Source organism: Setaria italica, chromosome VI (genome assembly GCF_000263155.2).
Source record: "Setaria italica strain Yugu1 chromosome VI, Setaria_italica_v2.0, whole genome shotgun sequence".
Taxonomy (NCBI): domain Eukaryota; kingdom Viridiplantae; phylum Streptophyta; class Magnoliopsida; order Poales; family Poaceae; genus Setaria; species Setaria italica.
Genome location: NC_028455.1, coordinates 31,915,118 through 31,937,439, shown reverse-complemented (window position 1 = coordinate 31,937,439; position 22,322 = coordinate 31,915,118). Strand labels below are relative to the sequence as shown.

Below are 22,322 nucleotides of genomic sequence, written 5' to 3'. Positions count from 1 at the left end.
AGCGTAAAGCAACCCTCGTTAAAAATGCAAGTGATCATCATTCGATATTCCGAAGCAGATCCCAGGCGGCGCAGCGGATCGGTAATTATGCAATGCTTGGTAGCAGGTTTATCTCTCTTTCATCTTCCATTAGCAGATGGAGATGGGCGCGCACGGAGCACATGAGTCGCGCTCATTGTTTCTTGCTGACATCTGACGCAAACCCACGTTGATGCCCCCGATTGGGAGCTGCCCACTCGACCGTTGAGCCCAGCTGCATCAAGATTCAAGGCCAGTGCCAGAGTCTCCCCCCCCCCCCCCCCCCCCCCCCCCACCCCCGCGCCGCGTCGCTGACGGCATCCGTTCCATGGGCTTTAAGCCTGCTTCAACCGAGTGCCGCCCGCCGCCGTGCTGGGCCTGGTCGATCTCCGAATGGGCTAAAATGTCCACGGAAAAAGAATAGATAATGGGCCTTACCAAGGGGATACCAGCACGCCCAAAAGAAAAGAAAAGGAGACCATGTGTGTGGGTGAGAGAGAGAGAATGTGTGTAACGCACACTACACTACAAACATTTTTTTGCTAAAAAAATTACTACTACACTACAAACATTTGGAACCTTTGAGAGCTGTGATTAGGAAACCAAAGGTGGATTAGGAAGCGCCTTGAACAGCTCGTCTGCATCGGAATGCGCGAAAAAGAGGTCGCTCCATTTGAGGAGGCTGCCGATGGCGCTGCTGCTGTCTCGGAGGCTGCTTCTACTCGTCCATACGTGGCTACCCTATCCTTCATTAGCCTAAAACCAATGATTAACCTTACTTAACATCCTCCGATCCTTGCGTACGCGCTTATCGCCTCCCGTTTTCGAAATCTGATCGGCGCTTCGTGGGCCGCGGGATTTGTCAGCTTCTGCACGAGCAAATCTCCCCAAACTCTCCGTAGCAGTTTTCGTGATGGTTCGATGCACGGGTGTCGTCGAACAAATCTCTTTCGAATTACAAACTCCGATTTCGAATGTGTAAGTCTACTTACTTGGTCGACCTGTGTTTGTTCCGTAAAACTTCAGCGTGAAATTTCGTAGAAGCGTTGAAAATGCTACACGCAAAAATTGACTCGTTTCGTGGGCGATAAAAGCAGCATCAAAAGTTCCCACGTAGGAATCCGGCTTTCCAACAACCTCGGGAGATCCTTGGCCGTTGGAGCAATAACGGACGGTGGATGAGTATGTGGGCCCCGTAGACAGGTCCAAGTGCGCCTCCCGCCACGCGGCGGACTTTTTCCAGCCTTCTTCCCCGTTCGGGCCGTTCTCTCTCTCGCGGCGCTTCATGCTTTTCTTCTTGCGGGGCCCACGGGTGATTCGGTGGCAAATGCAAACGCACACCGCCCACGTTTCAGGCAGAAACCCCAAGGATGCCACTCAGACTGACCTATAGATTAGTTTGATACTGACGCTGCTCGGCTGCTGAGTGATGTCTCCCCGGTCAAACACGGCGGATCGCCCTGCTTACATGGTAATCCCATCCAGTCAAATAGTAGCAGAGATTACGAATTACCACGCATTGCGTCCTGTATTGAATACGGAATACCCTTACCCCTAGCGTAACTGATTCAGAAGAATTAGTTAGGTCCCAACCCTTCAACTAGGATGGTTTAGTTAGGGCAGCCCCAACCCTTCAATTAGGATATAGCACTAATTCTATTGCCACTTAGGACTTTTAGCTTGTGTGGTACTATATTAAACGAGAGAGAATGGAAAGAGTAAGAAACTGCATCTCATGCAAGACTCAGTGTCAACACGAGAATCTATGCATAAAATATTGTCAAATTTTGGATTGGGAGAAAATGGTGTCTTCGTAATTGATGAGTAACAAATATGATTGGTTGAGGGGAGAGATGATAAATTTATTAAGGATCCATACTAAGAAATTATAGGTTGTAGAGTGTAATGTCTAAAGTGATATTTTGATTATGTGGCAGTATAGACACTATCTATCGACATCATGGGTTACAACTGGCTTACAACGTTAAGCTTCTCAAACACATTTTAATAGCCTATATGCACCGGGTACTGAAATGGAGAGGTATCTGTGATGCCATTTTAACCTGAAAGATCCAGCTGAGCTAATTTTTCTCCGAAACTACTGCCGTAGATTGGATGAATTGCGACTGATCTGGTCACCTAACGAAAACATTTCTTCACGCTTGAGTAACCAGCTTTCATTGAAAAGTACTTCCAGTAAACAAATCTTAGGATCTTGAAATCTAAGATTCTCTAAACGTAGGAAACTGGAGTTGCATGAATCATGCTACGGAGTGGAAAACTAAGAATTACTCAAGGTGTTCGGGAAGGTTCATAGGTAAACGAGTTTTGGGCTCCTGTGAGAATTCATTTGCACCAATTCCGTCGTCTAAATGGCAGTTCTAGAAGTTATTTCTTTGGATTTGATTCCTCCAAAATTCATTTGTTCCGAAGGAGCCTAAAGCTTACTCCGTGCAAAAGTCTCCTCATGCATGTTATCCATCAATTTTGGCCCAAAAACTGATACATCGAGGAGGATCACAATCTAGAACGACGACCATTGACTGTTCCATCTCTTATAAACGGACAGTGAGCTCCGTAGACCGTCTTAATTCCAAAGTTGGACGCAAATACGATCACATCTACAGGAACCACACACTTGCATGGCAGTGATGCAATAACCATCAGAAGCCGAGGCTACTCCCAGCGCCTGCTAAACAATGTCCAGGCGTTCAAACATGGATGGGTTGGTGGGTGCTCCTGGTAAGAAGGCCACCATTCTCTGATTCCATAAAAAATCAGTTGTTGACTCAGAGCCCACGATCCTCTTCCGTTTGCAACTCTCCATCCCATTGCCACCTCGAGTTTTCTAACCATTAGCCACCCATGATTGGATCTCTGCATGTGTTGTTGTGTTAAGTCTTCCTGCTAATCAATTGTTTCTAGTACAAATTGCACACTGCCCGGTGTCATTTCAAGAACCGAGGAGGAAGGCGCCGTGATTCTCAGCTCTGACAGCCATATCATCAGGTAAGCGTCTGAATTTCTTCTTCGTTTTTATTTGATCTTGTTCAGATGATTTCAGTTTCTCCTTAGCGAGAAGATGCAGAGTTTGTGATCATATAGAACAGTAGGATAACAAACACAGACGTATCGGTAGAAGCGTGATTTGAACAGCCCTGTCCAATGTTTCAGATTCTTTTGGAGAGACAGAGCTGACTGGAAGAGATGGGGTGCGTCTCTTCCAAGATCCTGGCGAAATCAGGGAGCTATCAGGAGAAGGGGAGCCTGGGCCACAGCTTCCAGAGGAGCAACGTGATCGAGGAGATCATCCTGTCCAGCTCCAAGAGCAACGGCGACCAGTTCCTGGCCCTCCTCTGCGCGTCCAACTCGACGGCCAGGAAGGCCAAGGAGCCCGAGCAGAGCCCGGCGGCGGCAGTGGCCGAGCCGGCTGCAAAGATCGAGACGATCAATGTGTCGGAGCTGCTCGCCGGCCTGGAGGAGGAGAACGCCGTGGAGCAGAGCGATCGCAAGGATGGCGACAGGTCGCCGGCTCTGTGCATCTCAGATGGCGCCGCTGCCGGGAGGGCGAGGAGCTTCCGCACGGTGGAGGAGTTCGACGCGCTGGTGACGCAGGGCGGCTCGTCGGAGCGCGCCGCGGAGCTAGAGGAGCCAAGAGCCGCGGCGGCAGCGACGGCCGACGCCGCCGAGAGCAGCGGCGGCTCGTCCAGGCAAGGAGACCCCGCGGGGCAGGGAGAAGAGACGGAGGCCGCCGGCGCGAGGAGGCGGGCGAGGGCGCGGCAGCTGGGCGAGCTGAAGGTGCCGGCGGCGTTCGACTTCTCCAAGTCCGGCAGCCTGCGGGACTGGCTGCGCCAGGGCGGGCAGACCTTCTCGCCGGGCTCCTACGTCACGCCCAAGTTCGGGACGGCGCCGGAGGTGCCCGCCGAGCACGGAGGAGATCAGAATCACGGTGAACAGCAGCAGGAACACGCGCTGTTCGACCCGGAGCTGGTGGCGCTGTTCGAGCGGGCCATGGAGCAGCTATCCGAGGACGGGGGCCGCGTCCTCGATGAGATTCTGGAGGCGCTGGAGTTGGAAGCCGGGGAGAAGGACGGGGCGGCGGCGTTCGGGAGAGTGAGCAACGATCAGCCGGCGCCGGCGGCCGTGGCTGCGCAGCAGGTCTAGCCGGTGACGGTGAGCGAGCTAGAGTTGGTGGCTGTTAGTTCGTTAGGTTTTTGGATGAGACTGTAAAACTGTAAGTACGGAGTGTTCAGAGATGTTTGAGTAGTTTTCGTTTATTTGTAAGCATATGCTTTGTAGTCTGTAGATTTGTTTAGAGAAGTGAACTTGAGTTTGTGATGTTGAGTTGTTTAGTTGAGTACGATGGCGTGGTGCTGTTAATGATCCAATCCAACCTGCCGATGTTTGTGTTGTTTTTTTTATTTGTTGTTTCGTCATCTTCTTTTTATATAATCGGCAGCTCTCCTGTTCAGTTCATTTCAAAAAATGAACTTGAGTTTTGTTCGGCAGCAGATATGTGGAGAAGATGACACGCAAATGTTTGGAATGCTTCATTTGATCAGTTACAAATTGCCAGGCATCATGGAGGAGGAGAATTACTTCCATGTTCACCAAGTCTCAAGTCCCTCACTCTACTGTCTACTCGGACAAGCTCGTCACTGGGTATATCATAAAAGAGGGGGGGGGGGGGGGGGGGGGTTCACTGATAAAGAAAAGCTCGATCGTCACTAGGTGGATGGTTCTCACTGTCTTGATGAGACGATTCAGAGGAGGCAAACAATCAAAAAGGACATGGCTAAGTCATCGGATGATCCTTGTTGAGCTCCTATACGCGTGTTATCACGGATCTGGAAGGACTTTGTATCTCCCAGCAGAACTTGACAGTCACACATGAGCGATGGGTACAGTAAAAGTAGGTTTGGCACCAAACTTTAGGTGTCATTATTCAGTCGACATGATAAGTTCCTTACTCTGAAATACAAGTTTTACTACGTGACAACGAGAGAGGATGGATTGGCACCAGAGAAGAGGATGAATTTGTAAGCTAAAATCGAGTCGATCACAGCATATTGAATATTAAGGAATATAATTGGACGGGCAAAAATATTTCAGAAAAGATTTGGTTAGGACGCGCCAAGCTCGAGCTGTAGTGCAAAGCGCAAGCAACACGTGAGGACCCTAATGACAGGTCATTATCCAGATCTTCCCTCACTAAAATAAATAATCTCGTAATATATTTAAAAATATAATTGGTCAAGCAAAAATATTTGAGAATAGGTTTTGTTGGAGTACACTTGATCTTAGTAAAAAGGCCGAGAAAGGTATGAGTTGCATTGTTTGCTTCCCTTTAGTTTTATTGCCTTCTTCTGTTAAAACACTTCTCCGCGCGGCAGTATGGTACTAAACAGGATTAGTAGTTAGTACCGTCCCTTGAACGCCTCGAACATGGTGCCCTGTAGTTCTAGGGCAAGTACATTGGTGTCGTCTAATAGGCGGTCTCATGCATTGACACGTAATTTTGAGACGATTCAATAGGCAACACGTACAATGGGTTGTCCTATAAGTTGTTTAGTAGTGGTATATAATTCCTTAATTTGTGCATAAGAAAAATAAAATATTATGAGTTGCATGGCAACAATAACTCATACAATGGTTGTTAAGTTGTCTCGTAGTCCTACAATTTAGCTCATGAGGTGGTTGTTTCGCGAAGCAACGACCTCTTTCTCTTTCCTCGCTCTCTCTCCTCCACATCACGTGACACTGCATGAGACGACTTACAAGACCGCTGACGTGTAGCAATGTATTTGCCCTCATTGCCTTCAATGTGATAAAACTCTTCTCAAGCAGCAGTATGGTACAAAATGAAACAGGATTAGTACTATCCCTGAGACCCTGTCCGCCTCGGGCATGGACAAACAGGTGGGCTCTGCCGTACCAACCACGACGGGGCGTTGGTGGGCCAGAGGCGGCCCATATACCTGCAAAGCCCAACTACTTTGCGGACTGGCGGCGCGACGGGACTACGAGAGGGTGAGCAGTGATCAGCCGGCGGCCGCCGTGGCTCGCAGCAGGTCTGGCCGGTGACGGGTGCGCCACAGGTTACAGGTCTAGCTGGGTTGAGCACTAGAGCAGTTGATCTACGTAGTTTGTTAAAGTTTTGGGGTGCTTCGGATTCGATTGTAAGACTGTGAGTACGTAGTGCTCAAAGATGGTTCACAAAGTTCATCATAGGATACATCCCAAAAATAAAAAAGTTCACCAATAAGGTGGCGACATCTGCACACGCACTATTTTTTATTTACTGGTCAAATTTTCCCCGGGGAGATGGGAGTGGCAAGCTGGAACCAAGGTAGCTCAGCAACGATGGAGAAGTCCTCTCAGCAGCGGATGGCCTTGGCACGGCAAGGGCTGCTCGGCGGAACCTTGATCAGCGGCCGCCCGACGATGTAGGCCTTACTGTCCTCTTCCACGTCGCCGGCGGAGGTGCCGCCTGCAACCGGGACTAGCAAGCATACGGTTCTTGATCAACAACGCTTGACCAGGCGCTTGTAGAAGGAGAAAATCGAAGAAGGGGGGCAAGTTACTCACCAGGCATGGCACCCTCGCTCCTCTGCTGCTGCTCCGAGGTGGGATCCAGGCGCGCGGGCTCTTCGCCGCTGACAGGTACGGGGAGCTCGCCGGCTGCGAGGAGCAGAACGACGGCGAGCGTGAAGAGCACAACCCTGGTGGCCATTGTTGCTGCTGGACGCTCAGATGACTGGTCGACGTGGCAACAACGCAATGCTTGTGCGACTGGGATTCTGATGAGTGATGACGATTTGCAGTATTTGTAGGCGGATGGTCTTGCAGCCTTGATGAAAGGATTTCAGAGGAGGCAAAACAATCATGAAGCGAGAGCATATGGCTAGTCATGAATCTTGTTGAGCTCCTAGCCTCCTATACGTTTGTGTCATGAGTCTGGAAGGAATTTGTATCTCCCAGCAGAATCTGAGCAGAATCTGACAGTCACACATGGGCGATGGGGGTACAGTAGGTTTGGCAAACCTAACCTTTCATTATCCTTGACCAGCAATGCATGGTATTGGAACATGTACTGTTAAGCTAAACTTGAGATCATTACAAAAATAAAAATCCCTCAAGATAATTGGTTGGGTCAAAATATTTGAGAATTGGTTTGGTTGGGGCGCGCCAAGCTCAAGCTGTAGTGCAACGCTCGAGCGACGCTTGAGGACCCAAATGGCAAGCCATCATCAAGATCCTCCCCCATAAAAAATAAATTTAATATCATTTGTGAGGCGGTGCCTCACATATCAGATATTAAACTGATAAGAACAGATACTACACTTGATCTTAGCCAAAAGGCCGAGAAAGGTATGAGTTGCATTGTTTGCTTCCCTTTAGTTTTATTGCCTTCTTCTGTTAAAACTCTTCTCCGCGCGGCAGTATGGTACTAAACAGGATTCCTAGTTAGTAGTCCCTTGAACGCCTCGGACATGGACCCATCAAGGTGGGCTCTGCCGTACCCACACGGCCGCGGTTAGTGGTCCATCTGCGGCCCATGTACCTGACGAAGTACGTGAAGGAGAGCCCAGCTACTTTCCGAATCTATCACTATTGGTTTATATAAAAAAAGTCACTCGATAATTCTTCAACTTTGCCCAATAGAAAACCACAAAAAATCATAATAAATCAAGAAAAAAACCCAATAGTGATAGATTCGGAAAAAGGACAGAAGGAAAAGGAAAACTCGTAAGCTGGCGGGCTCACTCAGCTCTGGCTCGGTTTTCTCGTTTGTGGGCGTGCTGGTGGTGGGGAGTGGGGACTGAGGCCTCCCTATCGGGCCACAGTTTCTTTGTAAAATCTAACGAGCCTCGACGACGTAGCAGAGAGGATGAAGGAGACTGTGGCAGAGCTCATTCGGCCCAATTAAAAGGATGGTGGTGTGACCGAGAGAAGGAGATAAGAACGAACCAGCTCCCACGGCGTGCGTGCCCGAAAGCCATCGCCGGAGCTAGTCGCCAACTCGCCATTCGCAACACCAGCCAGCCGCCGGCGCGGGGCAACATGTACATGGCCGCCGGCACCACCGCGGTCGGCCTGGCACCGATCAGCTGGGTGCGCGCGGCGGCGACGACGCGGCGGCCATTCGACGGCCGGCGCCGCCGCAGCAGCTGGCGGCCTGAGTCGCCGGCGCGAGGCGCCGTCGGAATCCACAGCGCGCGCAAGGTTAGCATTTGGAACCTCTCGCTTTGCCTATGCTGCTCTCAGGTGCTCTCCTTTTGCCGGAACTAAGGGTGTATTTGCCGCTTTAAGATTCTCTGAAATGAAATAAGAGGTTGGAAGTTGAAAAAATAATTTCTTCTAATTTTGTAAATTGATTGTCCATCCTAATTTTAAAATTTTATGCTAAAGAATAACAAAAAACACTTCACTTTCAGCTACGGAATCACTTCAGTCAAAGAAGAATCAGTTTCTAATGTAGCTCTACCAAACTAGAATCACTTCAGTCAAAGGTTCAGCTCCTAATGGAGCTCTACCAAACCGGGTTTAAGCTTGTCGGCGTTCATGGCCAACGTGCTGCCATCGGAATCCACAGTGCTGCCTACGTTGACAGGCCAAACAGGCACGTTGGCAGACGGCAACTGCCGGACAGTTATCTCCACGCTGCTATCCATTGCGCAATGTCCATGCACCAGTTGAGAACTCAGAACTGACAGAACACAGGTGTTCTTTTTTTTCCGGCTGCAACTGACGGGACCGAATGACCCTTTTTTTTTTTAGGGGGACGGGACCGAGTGACTGACCCTCAGAGTCACGGGACGTAATGTGCTGGAGACAACCGGAAACAACACCACCAAGCCCGCGCGAATTTAGCGACTCGTTTTCTCGGGAGAACCTTGAATTTGGCCCACCGTATAGTGGAGGCCCATAAGGACGATGTTTTGGCCCACCGGATGCGCAGGCTCGAGTAGAACGTGGAGGGGGGAAACTTTTTCACGACACTTTTTGTAGGAAAACCAAATAAGAAAAAAAAAACTTATCCAGCTCCAGCCGGGAAGCACGCACGCCAACGCAACCGTCAAAAGGCTGCCAGGTCCGACAAGGCGCATCATGCCCCTTCGGACGGAGGAGGGGCGACGGAGCAATGCGCCAATGCCGATGTCATGCGAGCACTCAGCAGCGAGCGGATCAGCCACCACTTGGGCTCCACCTGCTGTTGTGCGTGTGATGGTGATGCCGCCGAACCCATTTGGAACAGAGTTCCCTATTGGCGTTGATATATAGTAGTAGGCTAGTAGAGTGTAGAGAGCACTGCCTCCTGTCTCCTGACACGCAGGGCACGCAGGTAGCGCAGGGCGCGAGGAGCACGGCCATGGCGGCGGACGGCGAGGTGAAGAACATCCACACCAACGATAGCACCAAGACGCTCCTCAAGAACGAAGCCCTCTACGAGGTGCGTCCGCTGCCGTTTCTCAGTTACATACCTGTCGAGACTTCTGCATCTTCCTCATACGATGTCGCGTGGACGCCTGATGATCTGATCCTGATGCTGTTGCGAAATCGCCATGGATGGGCTCCAGTACATGCTCAACACGATGGTGTACCCGCGGGAGAACGAGCACCTGCGCGAGCTCCGCCACATCACCGAGCAGCACGCCTAGTACGGCCCCGCCCGCGCGCACGATCGATTCCTCTTTCTCTCTCTTTGGAATTTGGATCTTGGTGGGATTGAAATTGGAGTTTGCGTTGCGATGCTTTGACAGTGGGTTCATGCTGTCGCCGCCGGACGAGGAGCAGCTGCTGTCGCTGCTGCTCAAGGTGATGGGCGCCCGGAACACCATCGAGGTCGGCGTCTTCACCGGCGGCTCCGTGCTCGCCGCGGCGCTCGCCATCCCCGACGACGGCAGGATCGTGGCCATCGACGTCAGCCGCGAGTACTACGACCTCGGCCGCCCCGTCATCGAGAAGGCCGGCGTCGCGCACAAGGTCGACTTCCGCGAGGGCCCCGCGCTGGGCCACCTGGACGCGCTCCTCGCCGACGAGGGGAACGCCGGCGCCTTCGACTTCGCGTTCGTCGACGCGGACAAGGGGAACTACGGCAACTACCACGAGCAGCTGCTGCGGTTGGTGCGCGTCGGCGGCGTGATCGCCTACGACAACACGCTCTGGGGCGGATCCGTGGCGATGCCCGACGACGCGCCGCTCACGGAGAAAGACCGGGAGGTCCGGGAGGCCATCAGGGCGTTCAACGCCAGGATCGCCGCCGACACGCGCGTCGAGGCCGTGCAGCTCCCCGTCGCCGACGGCATCACGCTCTGCCGCCGCGTCGTCTGAGCTGCAAAGCATGGGTTTTGAATGTGTGTTTCAGTGAAAGTAGAGGGTACGAAAGGACGACGGATATCGATGCTCTTCTCCACGGAGCCGGATCGAGTAACTTTACTCAATAAAGTCACGCTGCAACTTTGCCTCCATCTCCCGCGTCTGTTCTCGATCCAACGCCTCCCTAATTTCCCAAGCACAAGGGTCCAGCAGCCAGTGACCTATGCGGCTGTGCAGCGCAGTGGCCTTCCTCGGCTCGCTCCGCGCAGCCAGGATCAGCCGATCCCGATCTCGATCCCCAATCCTTATGTGAACATGCATTGCGCCGCCCTCCACTCGTTTTTCTCGTGCAGGCGAGATCTCGCTCGGCTGCTTCCCATTTCGCCCGCGAGCGCGTGCTGCGCTGCCCTCCCGCCCAGCCCCGCCCCAGTCATGTACATCGCACCAGCCAGGGAAGAGGAAGGAGAGAAGTGGAAGGAGCAGGCAGCCGAGAGGATGGTGCTGATCGTCGGCGCCAAAGCGCTGGCACCACCTCCTCGATAACACCGAGGCGTCGAGTCCTCATCGTGGCCGGTGCGTCCAGCTCTCTCAGGAAACAGAATGAAATGATGCAATGATTAGCCAGATCAATAGTATAAGTGTACACGGCTATAAAATATGGCAACGAGCAAATAAGATTACAATACAACAAGTTCAGCAGTGCTCCTGCTTTATTTCAAAAAAAAAAATACAATACAACAAGTTGTCCTGTGGAGGCCGATCCTTGCGCAGATGGTGACCTCCAGCGCTAGCTGATCCAGGCGCCGTAACTGATGGTGTGGACCTTCGTCTCCTTTGGCATCCACGGTGGCGGGAGAGCTCGAGCAGCACTGCATGCAGGGGCTGGCGGCGGGGCGGCACGGAGGGCGGCGTAGCGCACGTTCGCGCACGGATTGGGGATCGTGATCCCGCGTGCGGGATGAAGCAAGCCGAGGAAGACGATTGCGAGGACAAGTCACTGGCCGCTGGATCCTTTTCGTTGGGAAAGGATGGAGGCGTTAGATTGAGAATGAACGCTGCAGATGGAGGCAAAGTTGCAGCGTGACTTCATTGAGTAAAGTCACTGAATCCGGCTCCCTTCTCCACACGCATGAACATGGTGTTCGCTTCGATCTTGCGGTCCTTGTCTTCGCTTTAAACCTCAAGCGCGCTTCTTCTCCCTAGCGTTGGCGCTAAGTGCTAGCCTCGTCCGCCTGCCCGTCTTCTTCTCCGGCAGCTATCGCGCCGTCACTGCTAACCAATCTGTTTTCACGTTCCCCTGCAACCGGCATGCACTGTTCTAGCACCGATCCTAGGGTTGTGTTTGGTTCATAGTCATGGTAGGATCCTAGGAGAGGAAATTCATCTTTCTATGCAGACACACTTCTAATTTATCTTAGTCCAGGTTGACTGAAATCTAGAACGCATGAAAGCATGGCAAACAGAACACATAGGAGTGAGGGAGTGGCGCGGGAACAGGACGGTAACCTAACTGTGCCCGCCTTTATCGTCATGACGCGTCATCACCTACGCTCGTCCCAGATCTGCCTGCCTTGCATCGGATTTATGTGGACGGAGGGATGCATGACTGGAGCGGTTAAGGGTGCGTTTGGTTGGGTGTATGGCAGCGTACGTGTACGAATTCGTCCTGGATCGAACCTTGTCCCAGCGTTTGGTTGATTGAATCGTACCACACCATCCTGGATAGGGTTGTACCAGCTCAGAGAATATTCCACAAATATGCTGAACCATCCCGTACACCCGAAATAAGCGGACCGCGGCGTCCAGAACGCGCCGCGCAACCCCTCGCGACCCGCGAGACGGCGCTCGCGACCCACCGCTCCTCTGCCTCTTGCGACCCACTGCTCCTCCGCCAGCTCTTCTTCCCCGCCGCCGTCGCTCATAGGTCCGCCGCCGGCTCCCCAACGCCGCCGCTCGTCCACCGCCCGTCAGCCCACTCCTCCCCCACCTCTTCGCCAGCCCCCGACCACTCTTCGCCGGCCCCGACTGTTCTTTGCCGGCCCAGACCAGATCCTCGCCGGCCACAAACAGATCCTCACCGGCAGCCACCAGATCCTCGCCGACAGCCACCAGGCAAGGTATGACCCGTGGTTCCCCCTTTTTCCCTTGTGTTGCGCGAACCCTAATCTTGTCCATCGATGGGTTTGCGTGGGTCAGGCACCAAGATTGGACCAAGGTTTGCGGCAGCGGAGGTAGAGGGATTGTTCTTGGCCGACTACTCTCTGATTCAAGGTACGGGGACCAAATCCTAGGATCTGTCAGTTTAGATGCATTTCATCTTTTCTGTCAGTTGGATTAAACTCGATCTATCAATTTAGATGCCTTTCCTTTTTTCTGTCAATTGGATTAAACTCCGTTACATGTGAATTGCCTACTTTTCTATCAATTGGTCAGTTTAGAAGCCTGGAGGCAAAGATATTGCTCAAACCACCATGGTAGAATGTTACATGTGAATTGCCTACTTTTCTGTTCATGTGAATTGCCTGCTTTTCTGGTAGAATGTTACATCTATTGTCAGTTTAGATTTGCTTGACCATGGAGATGCAGGGTAACACTGAAATTCTTATTGCAAATGTTGCTCTTGGATGCCTCTAAGTAGTGCACAATGAGAAGAAAACAATAATAACTGAGTGCTTCTTTGTTAGATGAATATATTCCGAGTATAATGGAGTTGTATCCTCTAGGTTACTTGTATCCTCTAGGTACTTTTGGGCACCTGAATGGGTGTAAGGCGTGTAACTTCCATACACTCCTACAAATGGGAGTTGCAGAAAAATACAAATGAATATATTCCTTTTGGATCCTACAAATGAATATATTCCTGAATTGGAGTTTTTCAGTTGCTTTTGGATCATCATGGACTCATGGTCCGGCCTTGCCGGCTTCTTATATTCTGAAATAATGTGCATGTTAGGCTTCTTATATTCTGAAATAAAGTGCATGTTAGGCTTCTTATATTCTGAAATAATGACATTGTGTTTAGATCTTTTTGAATGGACATTTGTGTTTAGGGGTAGATAAAATAGTTCTGTCCTGACACTGTCTTTCCCCTATATGCTATCTTTCCCCTATTTTCCCCTATCTTTCCCCTATTTAAGCAATATTTTTTCATTACTTTGGGTCATGTAGATGGACAAGAGGCAAGTTAAAAGGAGAAAATTGCTTATCAATGCTGCTACATATATTGCCGCTTCTATGGTTGTTCTGTATGTTCGGTCCAGATTAAGGAATAGGAGAGAGCCTATTACATATGGCCCATTAGTGGAAAGGGATGCGGCTAGAATATCCTACATGAATGATAAAATTTTGCGGGATGACACAACCTGCACAAATATGATTAGGCTTAAGAGAGCATCTTTCTTTCAACTGTGTCAAGTTTTAAGGGAACGACAGTTGCTTTGTGACACAATACATGTATCTGTTGAAGAGCAAGTTGCCATGTTCCTCCATACGATTGGACACAATGAAAGGAATAGAGTAGTTGCTACAAACTTTGGGAGATCAAGTGAAACAGTGAGTAGATACTTTAGAATCGTCCTCAATGCCATAGGTGAGCTGAGAAATGATCTTATCCAACCACCTTCTTTGGAGACCCCAACCAAAATCGCAGGCAACCCTAGATGGGATCCATACTTTAAGGTATGATACTTGACAATCATACCTTGCTGATAGGTTTATATTTCTAGGAACTAATCCTTCTTACGTGTTAAACAAATAGGACTGTATTGGAGCCATTGATGGAACACATATACGGGCCTCGGTTAGTAAGTCAATGGAGCTAGCTTTTCGTGGTAGAAAGTCATTTGCAACACAAAATGTGATGGCTGCTGTAGATTTTGATATGAAATTCACTTATGTTCTGGCTGGTTGGGAGGGCACAGCACATGATGCTGTGGTTTTAGCAGATGCCCTAGAGCGTGAGAATGGTGGCTTACGAGTTCCTGAAGGTAATATTACTATAGTTGTATGTGTTCATACACTAATTTACTTAAAACCAATAAAACAAGCATTGTGTTCCTCATATCATAGGAAAATTCTACCTCGTGGATGCGGGATACGGAGCCAAACCTGGATTCATGCCACCTTTTCGTGGTGTGCGCTATCACTTGAATGAGTGGGGAAACAATCCAGTCCAAAATGAGAAGGAGCTATTCAATCTAAGGCATTCCTCTCTACGTGTGACTGTAGAACGTGCATTTGGATCACTCAAGAGAAGATTTAAAGTCCTTGATGATGCTACGCCATTCTTCCCATACCTTACTCAAGTCGATATTGTCATAGCATGTTGTATCCTCCATAACTGGGTTGTTTCTCAAGGCACTGATTGTTTCATTCTGCCGGAGAACACATTGACACCTAGTTCCCATACTTCAGCTAGTGCACAATCAAATGACCATAGGTTGATGGTTGAAAAGAGGCAACTAATTGCTGAAAGGATGTGGCAAGATCGACAAAACCACTATGGCCATTAAATATAGTGTCCTTATGTAACAAGAACTTTGTAATATTTGCAATTTTTTGTACCTAGAACCTTTTGTGTTTTTAAATTATTATACTGGTGTGATTATTTTTATTATGATTTACATATTGTTTGCAACAATTTACTATTGTTTGCTATCAGCCATATTTAATGGACTAATGCGATGCTGTTGGAACCATATTCAATTTACCTTATATTTTTTTCACTTTCTTGGTAGGAAATGGATGCTGCTGGGGGCCATATTCAATGGACCAATGCAATGTCAACATTTGTGCTGACCTACTTGTCTGATCTAGTGAGGAATGGCAATCGCACCAACTTTGTGTGCAAGCAAGTCCACCTTAATGGTTGTGCTAAGGCTTTAAATGGGAGTTTGGGTTGTCAAGTTTCTGGTACCCAAGTTAGTAACCATCTGAGGAAGTGGAAAAAACTTTATAAAAAGATGAAGAGGCTCCAGAATATCAGTGCTGCTCTTTGGGATGAAGATACTTGCACAATTACTCTTGATGCAGGTCACTACCAAGAATACATCAAGGTAAGATTATATAATATTTCTGCTCTCTAGTAATTTTAATGTGGTGTGCTGTCTTTCTGCTCTCTAGTAATTTTTGCTCTCTTGTTGCTTGTCAGTAAGTAGAGGAATGAAATGTAATTGTAATGGATTTACTAGCCATTAGTATAGCGTCTGATAAACACATTATTAGCCTTCCCTCTTGTAATGGATTCAGTGAGAACACGCATGTCTGAATGAAATTTTAGAGTTCCAAGATACTAACCCTACAAACCTATTGTCCTTATCTGATGGCTGAAGTAAAAAAATGCTGTAGTATTTGGCATGTCCATCTCATTATTGCAATGTGATTAACATTGGGTTATTAGACCTTCTCACGGTCATGGCTAGTGCGTACATCAGTTTGCTTGGTAGGAAAAAAAAATCTATCCAGAGTCTTTTTCTTTCTCTGCAATACCCACAAGCTTGTACCACTAGCTGCATGAATAAACTATTGCTTAGTAGTAACTTGGTCAATCGTCCAATAATCCAGTGTCTTGTAAGTTTTATATGCACAAGTGTTCATTTGGATTGAGCTGGTCAAGAAGCTGCCGGTCATCGGTAAAACAAAGCTGAACACACAAATGAATGGCAGGCTTATTATGGCACTCATTGTTTCAACTGTCAGACCTTTGCCATTCTGATGCTACTAACATTTTTCAGAGGTTTTGGTACAGTACATAGTGATTTCACCATTTCCCTGTCTGCTCTCGATGATCAGCTCTTGGGTCTCTATGAACCTGAAAACTCGTAGTTTCCTGACAGATGTAGATGCTTTTTGTGGTCTCTATGAACCTGAAAACTCGTACTTTCCTGAAAACTAATTTTGAAATGATGGTGCCCTCTGCCGTTGCAGATCCATCTGTTAATTCCTTAGCAGACAGTTTTGACCTGAGTTTACCAGTTGCCACTAGGATTCCATTGGACATGAATATCATTTGCTATTTAACATTCAAACCTTGTCCTTTGTTCAATTCCTCGTCCAACAATTCTGGATCTGCCCCATTTTAATGTGGTGTGCTGTCTCAGCTATATTCTGTTCACTTAAGTTGTTTGAGCAAACACTATGATATTACTGTTCTACTTATTTTGGACCTAGCAGGATCATAAGGATGATGCCAACTTCCTAAACACACCATTGGAGCACTACCGAGAGATGGAAACAATTTTTGACAATGCTATGGCTACTGGAAAGTATGCCAAGGGAAGCAATGAAGCTCTTGGAACAGATTTCATTGATTTGGAAAAGGTGGAGGCAAGTAATGGAGCTGCAAATGAACAAGGATGTGCTAGTGAAGCTCCCACGGAATCGTGCAACAACGGTGAAGCCACAACGTCAAGCAATATTGGTGGTCAGTCTTCAGCTAGTAAACTACCAGCAGCAAGGAGGGCTAGGATAGGTGCTGATGACGGTGGACAATCTTCAACCAGTCAGCCACCAACAAGGAGGGCAAGGATAAGTGGTGATGATGATTTGGGATATATGTTGCTCAGTGGCCTTGAAAAACTCTCAGATGCTATTGTGCAAACGGCTACTGCTTCTGTAGACAGTGAGCTCCCAAAAGACCTGTATGACAATCTGATGGTTGTCCCCGGATTCGATGAAGCCTACTTGGTCCACTACTATGCTTACTTATGTGACCATTCTTCAGTAGCAAGGGTGTTCAACAGGTTGTCGGGTGTCAAACAAAATGGTATGGATTGGCCGATATATCAAGGAGTACATTCCAGATTTTTAGTTCAACAGGTTTTTTAGTTGGGTTATCATCTAATCTATTCCATAAACAAAAATTACATGTTCAGCTATGTATTTGAAACAGTTTAGTTCAGCTATGTATTTGAACTTTTGGATATATTATAGACATATTACTTAAACTATGTGCTCTATGTGCTGGTTTGATTGGAGGTTATGGTGACACCCCAGTTGCAATATTGGTGAAGGTGACATTTGTCTGGCAGAAGTTGTTCATGGTTCTGCTCCTGATATTGTTGTCTCAATGTAAGTTGTTCATGTTTGGATATATTAATGTAAGCTGTCTCAATGTAAGGTGACATTTGTCTGGCAGAATCTTGCGAACTCGACTGCTCTTATGCTGAGTGCTGTCATCGAATGCCAAGCTAGTTAGAGTGGCAGAAGCTAGTTACCCACCAAGCTAGTTAGAGTGGCAGAAGCGAATGCCAAGGCCAAGGCCAACCTTGTACATCCATCCAACCAAACAAGAACATGTATGAACCTGTACATCTTATATACAAGCAACCAAACACATGTGGGTGTACCATCCTGTGCGGGATGATCCCATCCAAAATGCACCATTCTATCCATGAACCATTAAATTCAACAAACCAAACGCACCCTAAGTGAACATGCCGTATGGGTAAATGATGCGGGTGGGAAACCAAACAGCACCCTGGTGCACGGAACGGTGCCAGATGGTTCTTCGGACGGCCTCCTGCGCACAACCAATCATGCCTAGAGTGATCCCTCCAGGAGCTTGACGCCTGAAAGAGGGTCCAATGAGAACTAATAGAAGTCGTGGGCTGAATATACAAAAGTCTTTAGGATTTTCGCCTATTACATTATATTTCATACTTTATATTGCACTTTACTTTTCATATTTATCTTTCTGTAGCGGTTGAAGGGCATGGTGCAAGATGATATAACTGTTGGATGGGCATCGGCATCAGAGTACAACAAAGAAGAAAAAAGACGGTGGAGGTGGAGAAGGAAAATTGAATAAGAGGTGGGTCAAAATTTATTCATAACAACACGGGCCTGATCGAGACCTGGCAGGCAGATTGCCGGCCAAGTAGGGATCTCAACCCAAGCGACCAAAATCGGACGCCTGGGCAGGTGCCAAGCAAATAAATGTGCCTGCGAGTTGTACACCTGATGGGTTCGCTTTATACAAGCCAAAGATGGTAAAGGTCCTTTTCAGAAGATGGATATGTTCAAAGCATTATTAACTTTTTTGATGGAGAAAGCATCATTATAGACAAAGATGGCCTAGTGGGTAGTGGAGTCTACCAGAGAGCACCCAAATAGATTAAGCTTTAACCAGCTTTTTTTTTTTAAAAAAAAAGAGTAAGCTTTAACCACGGAGTGGACGTGTTTCGGATCCAACACATTTTTTTTGCATTATTGGTCACGATAAGGTTTTATACGTGCACACCACGGAATTCAGTTAGCAGAGCACGCAACGAGCGAAGCCGCCGTCAGCTGTGCTACCGTGGCAACTGCAGGGAGAGGCGGCGATCCAGCCATGGCGACCGGCGGCGGCGTACCGGACGTCCACAGCAACACCGGCAGCAGCAACAAGACGCTGCTCAAGAGCCAAGCCCTGTACAAGGTAAATCACACGACAAATAAAACCAGACCAAGGCCGTTGATTCCTCGTTCTCGCCGATCATGGTGATTCACTGACGCGTCGCCGGCGGCTGGTCGCCGTGCAGTACGTCCTGGACACGACGGTGCTGCCGAACGAGCCGGAGTGCCTGCGCGAGCTGCGCCTCCTCACCGACAAGCACGAGCAGAGGAACATGGCGACGCCCCCGGACGAGGCGCAGCTGCTGGGGATGCTGGTCAAGCTGATGGGCGCGCGGAGCACGCTGGAGGTGGGCGTCTTCACCGGCTGCTCTCTCCTGGCTACGGCGCTCGCCCTCCCCGGCGACGGCAGGGTCATCGCCGTAGACGTGAACCGCGAGTACTTCGAGCTCGGCCGGCCCTTCTTCGAGAAGGCCGGCGTCGCGCACAAGGTGGACTTCCGCGAAGGCCCCGCGCTGGACCACCTCGACGCGCTGCTCGCCGACGAGGGCAACGTGGGGGCCTTCGACTTCGCCTTCGTCGACGCCGACAAGCCCAACTACGTGCGGTACCACGAGCAGCTGCTCCGCCTGGTGCGCGTCGGCGGCGCCATCGTGTACGACAACACGCTGTGGGGCGGCACGGTGGCGCTGCCGCCCGACGCGCCGCTGTCGGACCACGACCGGCGGATCGTGGCCGCCATACGGGACCTCAACGCCAGGCTCGCCGCCGACGAGCGCGTCGAGGTGTGCCAGCTCACCATCGCCGACGGCGTCACCATCTGCCGCCGCGTCGCGTGATTGCCGGCCGGCCTCGCCGGCGGCCGTGCGCGCGCGCGCGGCGGTTTCAATAAGATTTCGGTCTTCCGAATCGTGGGCGTCAGATATTGGCCCTCGTAGTTGTGGTGCCTGAATTGGAAATTGGAATAAGTGAATAACAATGGCGCCTTGATCTTTTGGAACAGCATGTTGTTCAGCTACGCACTACCCTCTAGCACGCAAAATCGCAAAGGCCATCGGACGTCCGAAATTTGGATGGGCAGAGCGCTGGGAAACTGACATGGTGAGCACTCTGCTGCCCGAGTGAGGGAGCGGCAAGAGATTGGAGGTTTGGAGAATGACCGGGGAGGAGAACCGCTCTCGAGCTGCCCAAGCGATCGAGTGCGCAGGGAGGACGGGGAGTGAACGACGACGCGGGTGGCTTGCGCCCTGCTCCTGTAGTGGTGAAACCGGGACCGTATTGCTGCAGGAACGGTGTGACGAGGGCGGCGGCGGCGACGCGCAAAGCTCGATGCCGGCTAGCGCGAGGCCAGCGGAGAGTCTACTGAACATCTGGGCGAGTAGGTGGGTGGGTGCTCGGTCTCCCGAAGGTTTGGAGGCATGGCGGCGATGCTTTCTGTGGCGTCAGTTTCGGGAATCTCCGATCGAGAACAGCAGGTCCAAAAGTGCGCGTGACTGATGTCACTGAATTCACCAACGGAATCCCTGCATCATCCATTCCATATGAAATTCAGATATGTAAAATGAACAAAATGATTTATAAGAGTCATCTAGTAACTCGGTGGTTGCATGTAAAAGTCACCAACTCAGTGAAAACCATGCTGTTTTCAGCGCCAAGTGGGCAAAGTCAGTGAAGTTTTGAGTGACAAGGAGTTTTAGGTCGATGGTCCTGTGGGTAGGTGGTAGCGAGTGTGACACCGTGCCTGGGCTACTACGGCCGGTAGGTAGGTGGTAGCGGTATCGGTAGCGCGGTGGCCGCAGGGTTGGTCATTGCCAAAATTGGAGCTCGAAACCGACGGCGAGTTCGGTGGCCGATAGGGGGAGGGTCTGGTTCGCGTCTCTGTCGAAGAGTCTGGTGGGGGGTGCGGCTCACGGCTGCTATCCGGTCGCTGCAAGCCATTCGTCTCTGGTCGTCTGACGCTGACCGTACGAGTTTAAACGGTCACGAACATACAAATTGCATGGAGCCGAGGCTTGGATATTTGCATTCTGCGGATTTTGGCACATGCCCTGGCTCTCCCGGCCTTGCGTTCTTATTTATTTTTTTTAATATAAACTGGAGAAACGGCCGTGCATTCAGATTTTAATATTTTATATGGTCACCAGGTCAAAGCCTCAGCTCCAACGGCTGCAGATGACACCGACAACTTGCTGCCCCACCCGTCTTCCAAGCGCTCCTCCTGCCGAGTGCCAACCAGTGTACGAGCGCAGTGGCCAGGACGTAGCGTCGAACTGCCGATACCGGGCTGTACTGATGAGCAGCCGCTGATGTTAGTACAATTCCCACCATTATTTATAAGACGAACTTTCAGTAATTTTGGATACGGGGTGCTAAAGTTAGGGTTACATCATATGTTCGGATGCTAATTAGAAGGACTAAATATGAGCTAATTACAAAACTAATTGCACAAATGGAGTCTAATTCGCGAGATAAATCTATTAATTTGACGCATCTATTAAATCTAATTAGTCCATGATTTGATAATGTGGTGCTACATTAACCATTTGCTAATGATAGACGAATCTATTAAGTTTAATTAGTCCATGATTTGACAATGTGGTGCTACAGTAACCATTTGCTAATGATGGATTGATTAGCCTTAATAGGTTCGTCTCGTAAATTAGACTCCATCTGTGCAATTAGTTTTATAATTAGATAATATTTAATACTCATAATTAGTATCTATTCGATGTGATAAGTGTTAAAGCTAGTAATCTACCAGCACCATAAAGAAAGTTTTGGGGCCAATAAATAAGAATGGCGACGTTTTGGCCACCAAACACTGCACACGTACTCCGTGTACCTGTCGGACGCAATAAGCAACGGTACAGGACATAGATTGAGGTTGATGTATATCGTCCTCGTTTTCAGATCGGTCAGTTTGCTACTGTGCAAGCCCCCGACTGTGGGCATTCGCTTTTCGGTTCGGTTCCTTGGTTGCGAAGAAATTCGGTTCTTATAAAATAGAAACATATCGGTTCTAAAAATTTTCAGAACTGGTCATTTCGGTTTCGGTTATTTCAGTTCGGTTCCAGAACTAACCGAAATTTTTCGGAAGAGGCCAAGACACAATAAATATATGTTCTAAGATAAATTTATGCAACACTATATCCATTTTCAATAGTAAAATTTATAAGGAACAATAGCAGTATAGTAACACAAATATATAACAAAAATATATAGTAGTTCAAATATGAAACACCAAACATAAACCAAACATAATCTTACAAAATACAAGTAAGTGAAGTATAATTCATGTAATTCGGTTCTTTTGGTTAATTCGGTTAATCGAGAGTAGGAACTGAATTTTCTTCAGTTATTTCGGTTCCTTAATATCAGGAACCTAATAACAAACCGAATTTTTCGATTCTTTTGGTTCGATTTTTAGTTCGGTTATTTTTGCCCAGGCCTACCCCGACTGGCGCGGCTGTCGTGCTGCGCCCCACACGACAGTTACGCGCCCGCGCGTTGGGCATAGGGGGCAGGCCGGCGGATGATCTGCATCACGTCGCGGAGGGTAGGAGGGTTGGTGGCCTGACCCTGACCTGCTTGGTGGGCTGGTGGTGCGCGTCCCTTTTCAGCGGTTTCGGGCCGGGGGGGGGGGGGGGGGGGGG

The 22,322-nt window shown here is 49.2% G+C and overlaps 4 protein-coding genes across 4 annotated transcripts; all 4 read left to right on the top strand.

Moving 5' to 3' along the window:
• Positions 1 to 2,697: 2,697 nt before the first annotated feature.
• On the top strand, positions 2,698 to 10,490 carry LOC101753989. Its single transcript, XM_012846640.3, has 6 exons — positions 2,698 to 3,027; positions 3,193 to 4,082; positions 4,788 to 4,817; positions 9,385 to 9,472; positions 9,600 to 9,679; positions 9,783 to 10,490. The coding sequence occupies exons 2-6, from the start codon at positions 3,226 to 3,228 to the stop codon at positions 10,351 to 10,353; spliced, it is 1,626 nt and encodes a 541-aa protein (XP_012702094.1). The 5' UTR covers positions 2,698 to 3,027; positions 3,193 to 3,225; the 3' UTR covers positions 10,354 to 10,490.
• A 1,652-nt stretch (positions 10,491 to 12,142) lies between these two features.
• Positions 12,143 to 17,533, top strand: LOC101763315. Its single transcript, XM_012846872.2, has 6 exons — positions 12,143 to 12,455; positions 12,535 to 12,609; positions 15,075 to 15,392; positions 16,510 to 17,101; positions 17,314 to 17,378; positions 17,474 to 17,533. The coding sequence occupies exons 3-6, from the start codon at positions 15,078 to 15,080 to the stop codon at positions 17,531 to 17,533; spliced, it is 1,032 nt and encodes a 343-aa protein (XP_012702326.1). The 5' UTR covers positions 12,143 to 12,455; positions 12,535 to 12,609; positions 15,075 to 15,077.
• Positions 13,343 to 15,029, top strand: LOC111257610 (protein ALP1-like). Its single transcript, XM_022827470.1, has 3 exons — positions 13,343 to 14,016; positions 14,096 to 14,324; positions 14,407 to 15,029. Exons 1-3 carry the CDS (start codon positions 13,507 to 13,509, stop codon positions 14,847 to 14,849), a joined length of 1,182 nt encoding a protein of 393 aa, XP_022683205.1. The 5' UTR covers positions 13,343 to 13,506; the 3' UTR covers positions 14,850 to 15,029.
• A 982-nt stretch (positions 17,534 to 18,515) lies between the features above and the next one.
• Positions 18,516 to 19,671, top strand: LOC101753568 (tricin synthase 1). The gene is made up of 2 exons (XM_004973752.4): positions 18,516 to 18,754; positions 18,858 to 19,671. The coding sequence occupies exons 1-2, from the start codon at positions 18,668 to 18,670 to the stop codon at positions 19,506 to 19,508; spliced, it is 738 nt and encodes a 245-aa protein (XP_004973809.1). The 5' UTR covers positions 18,516 to 18,667; the 3' UTR covers positions 19,509 to 19,671.
• The last annotated feature ends 2,651 nt before the right edge of the window (positions 19,672 to 22,322 follow it).

Bases quoted from the DNA above. Each gene is read 5' to 3' on its own strand.
- LOC101763315 (XM_012846872.2), top strand. From the start codon at position 15,078: ATGGATGCTGCTGGGGGCCATATTCAATGGACCAATGCAATGTCAACA. The intron at 15,393-16,509 runs GTAAGATTATAT...TGGACCTAGCAG, and splicing joins ACTACCAAGAATACATCAAG to GATCATAAGGATGATGCCAA. The intron at 17,102-17,313 runs GTATGGATTGGC...GTTTGATTGGAG, and splicing joins GTCGGGTGTCAAACAAAATG to GTTATGGTGACACCCCAGTT.
- LOC111257610 (XM_022827470.1), top strand. From the start codon at position 13,507: ATGGACAAGAGGCAAGTTAAAAGGAGAAAATTGCTTATCAATGCTGCT. The intron at 14,017-14,095 runs GTATGATACTTG...TTAAACAAATAG, and splicing joins GATGGGATCCATACTTTAAG to GACTGTATTGGAGCCATTGA. The intron at 14,325-14,406 runs GTAATATTACTA...CTCATATCATAG, and splicing joins TGGCTTACGAGTTCCTGAAG to GAAAATTCTACCTCGTGGAT.
- LOC101753989 (XM_012846640.3), top strand. From the start codon at position 3,226: ATGGGGTGCGTCTCTTCCAAGATCCTGGCGAAATCAGGGAGCTATCAG. The intron at 9,473-9,599 runs GTGCGTCCGCTG...GATGGGCTCCAG, and splicing joins AGAACGAAGCCCTCTACGAG to TACATGCTCAACACGATGGT. The intron at 9,680-9,782 runs GTACGGCCCCGC...ATGCTTTGACAG, and splicing joins ATCACCGAGCAGCACGCCTA to TGGGTTCATGCTGTCGCCGC.
- LOC101753568 (XM_004973752.4), top strand. From the start codon at position 18,668: ATGGCGACCGGCGGCGGCGTACCGGACGTCCACAGCAACACCGGCAGC. The intron at 18,755-18,857 runs GTAAATCACACG...GTCGCCGTGCAG, and splicing joins AGAGCCAAGCCCTGTACAAG to TACGTCCTGGACACGACGGT.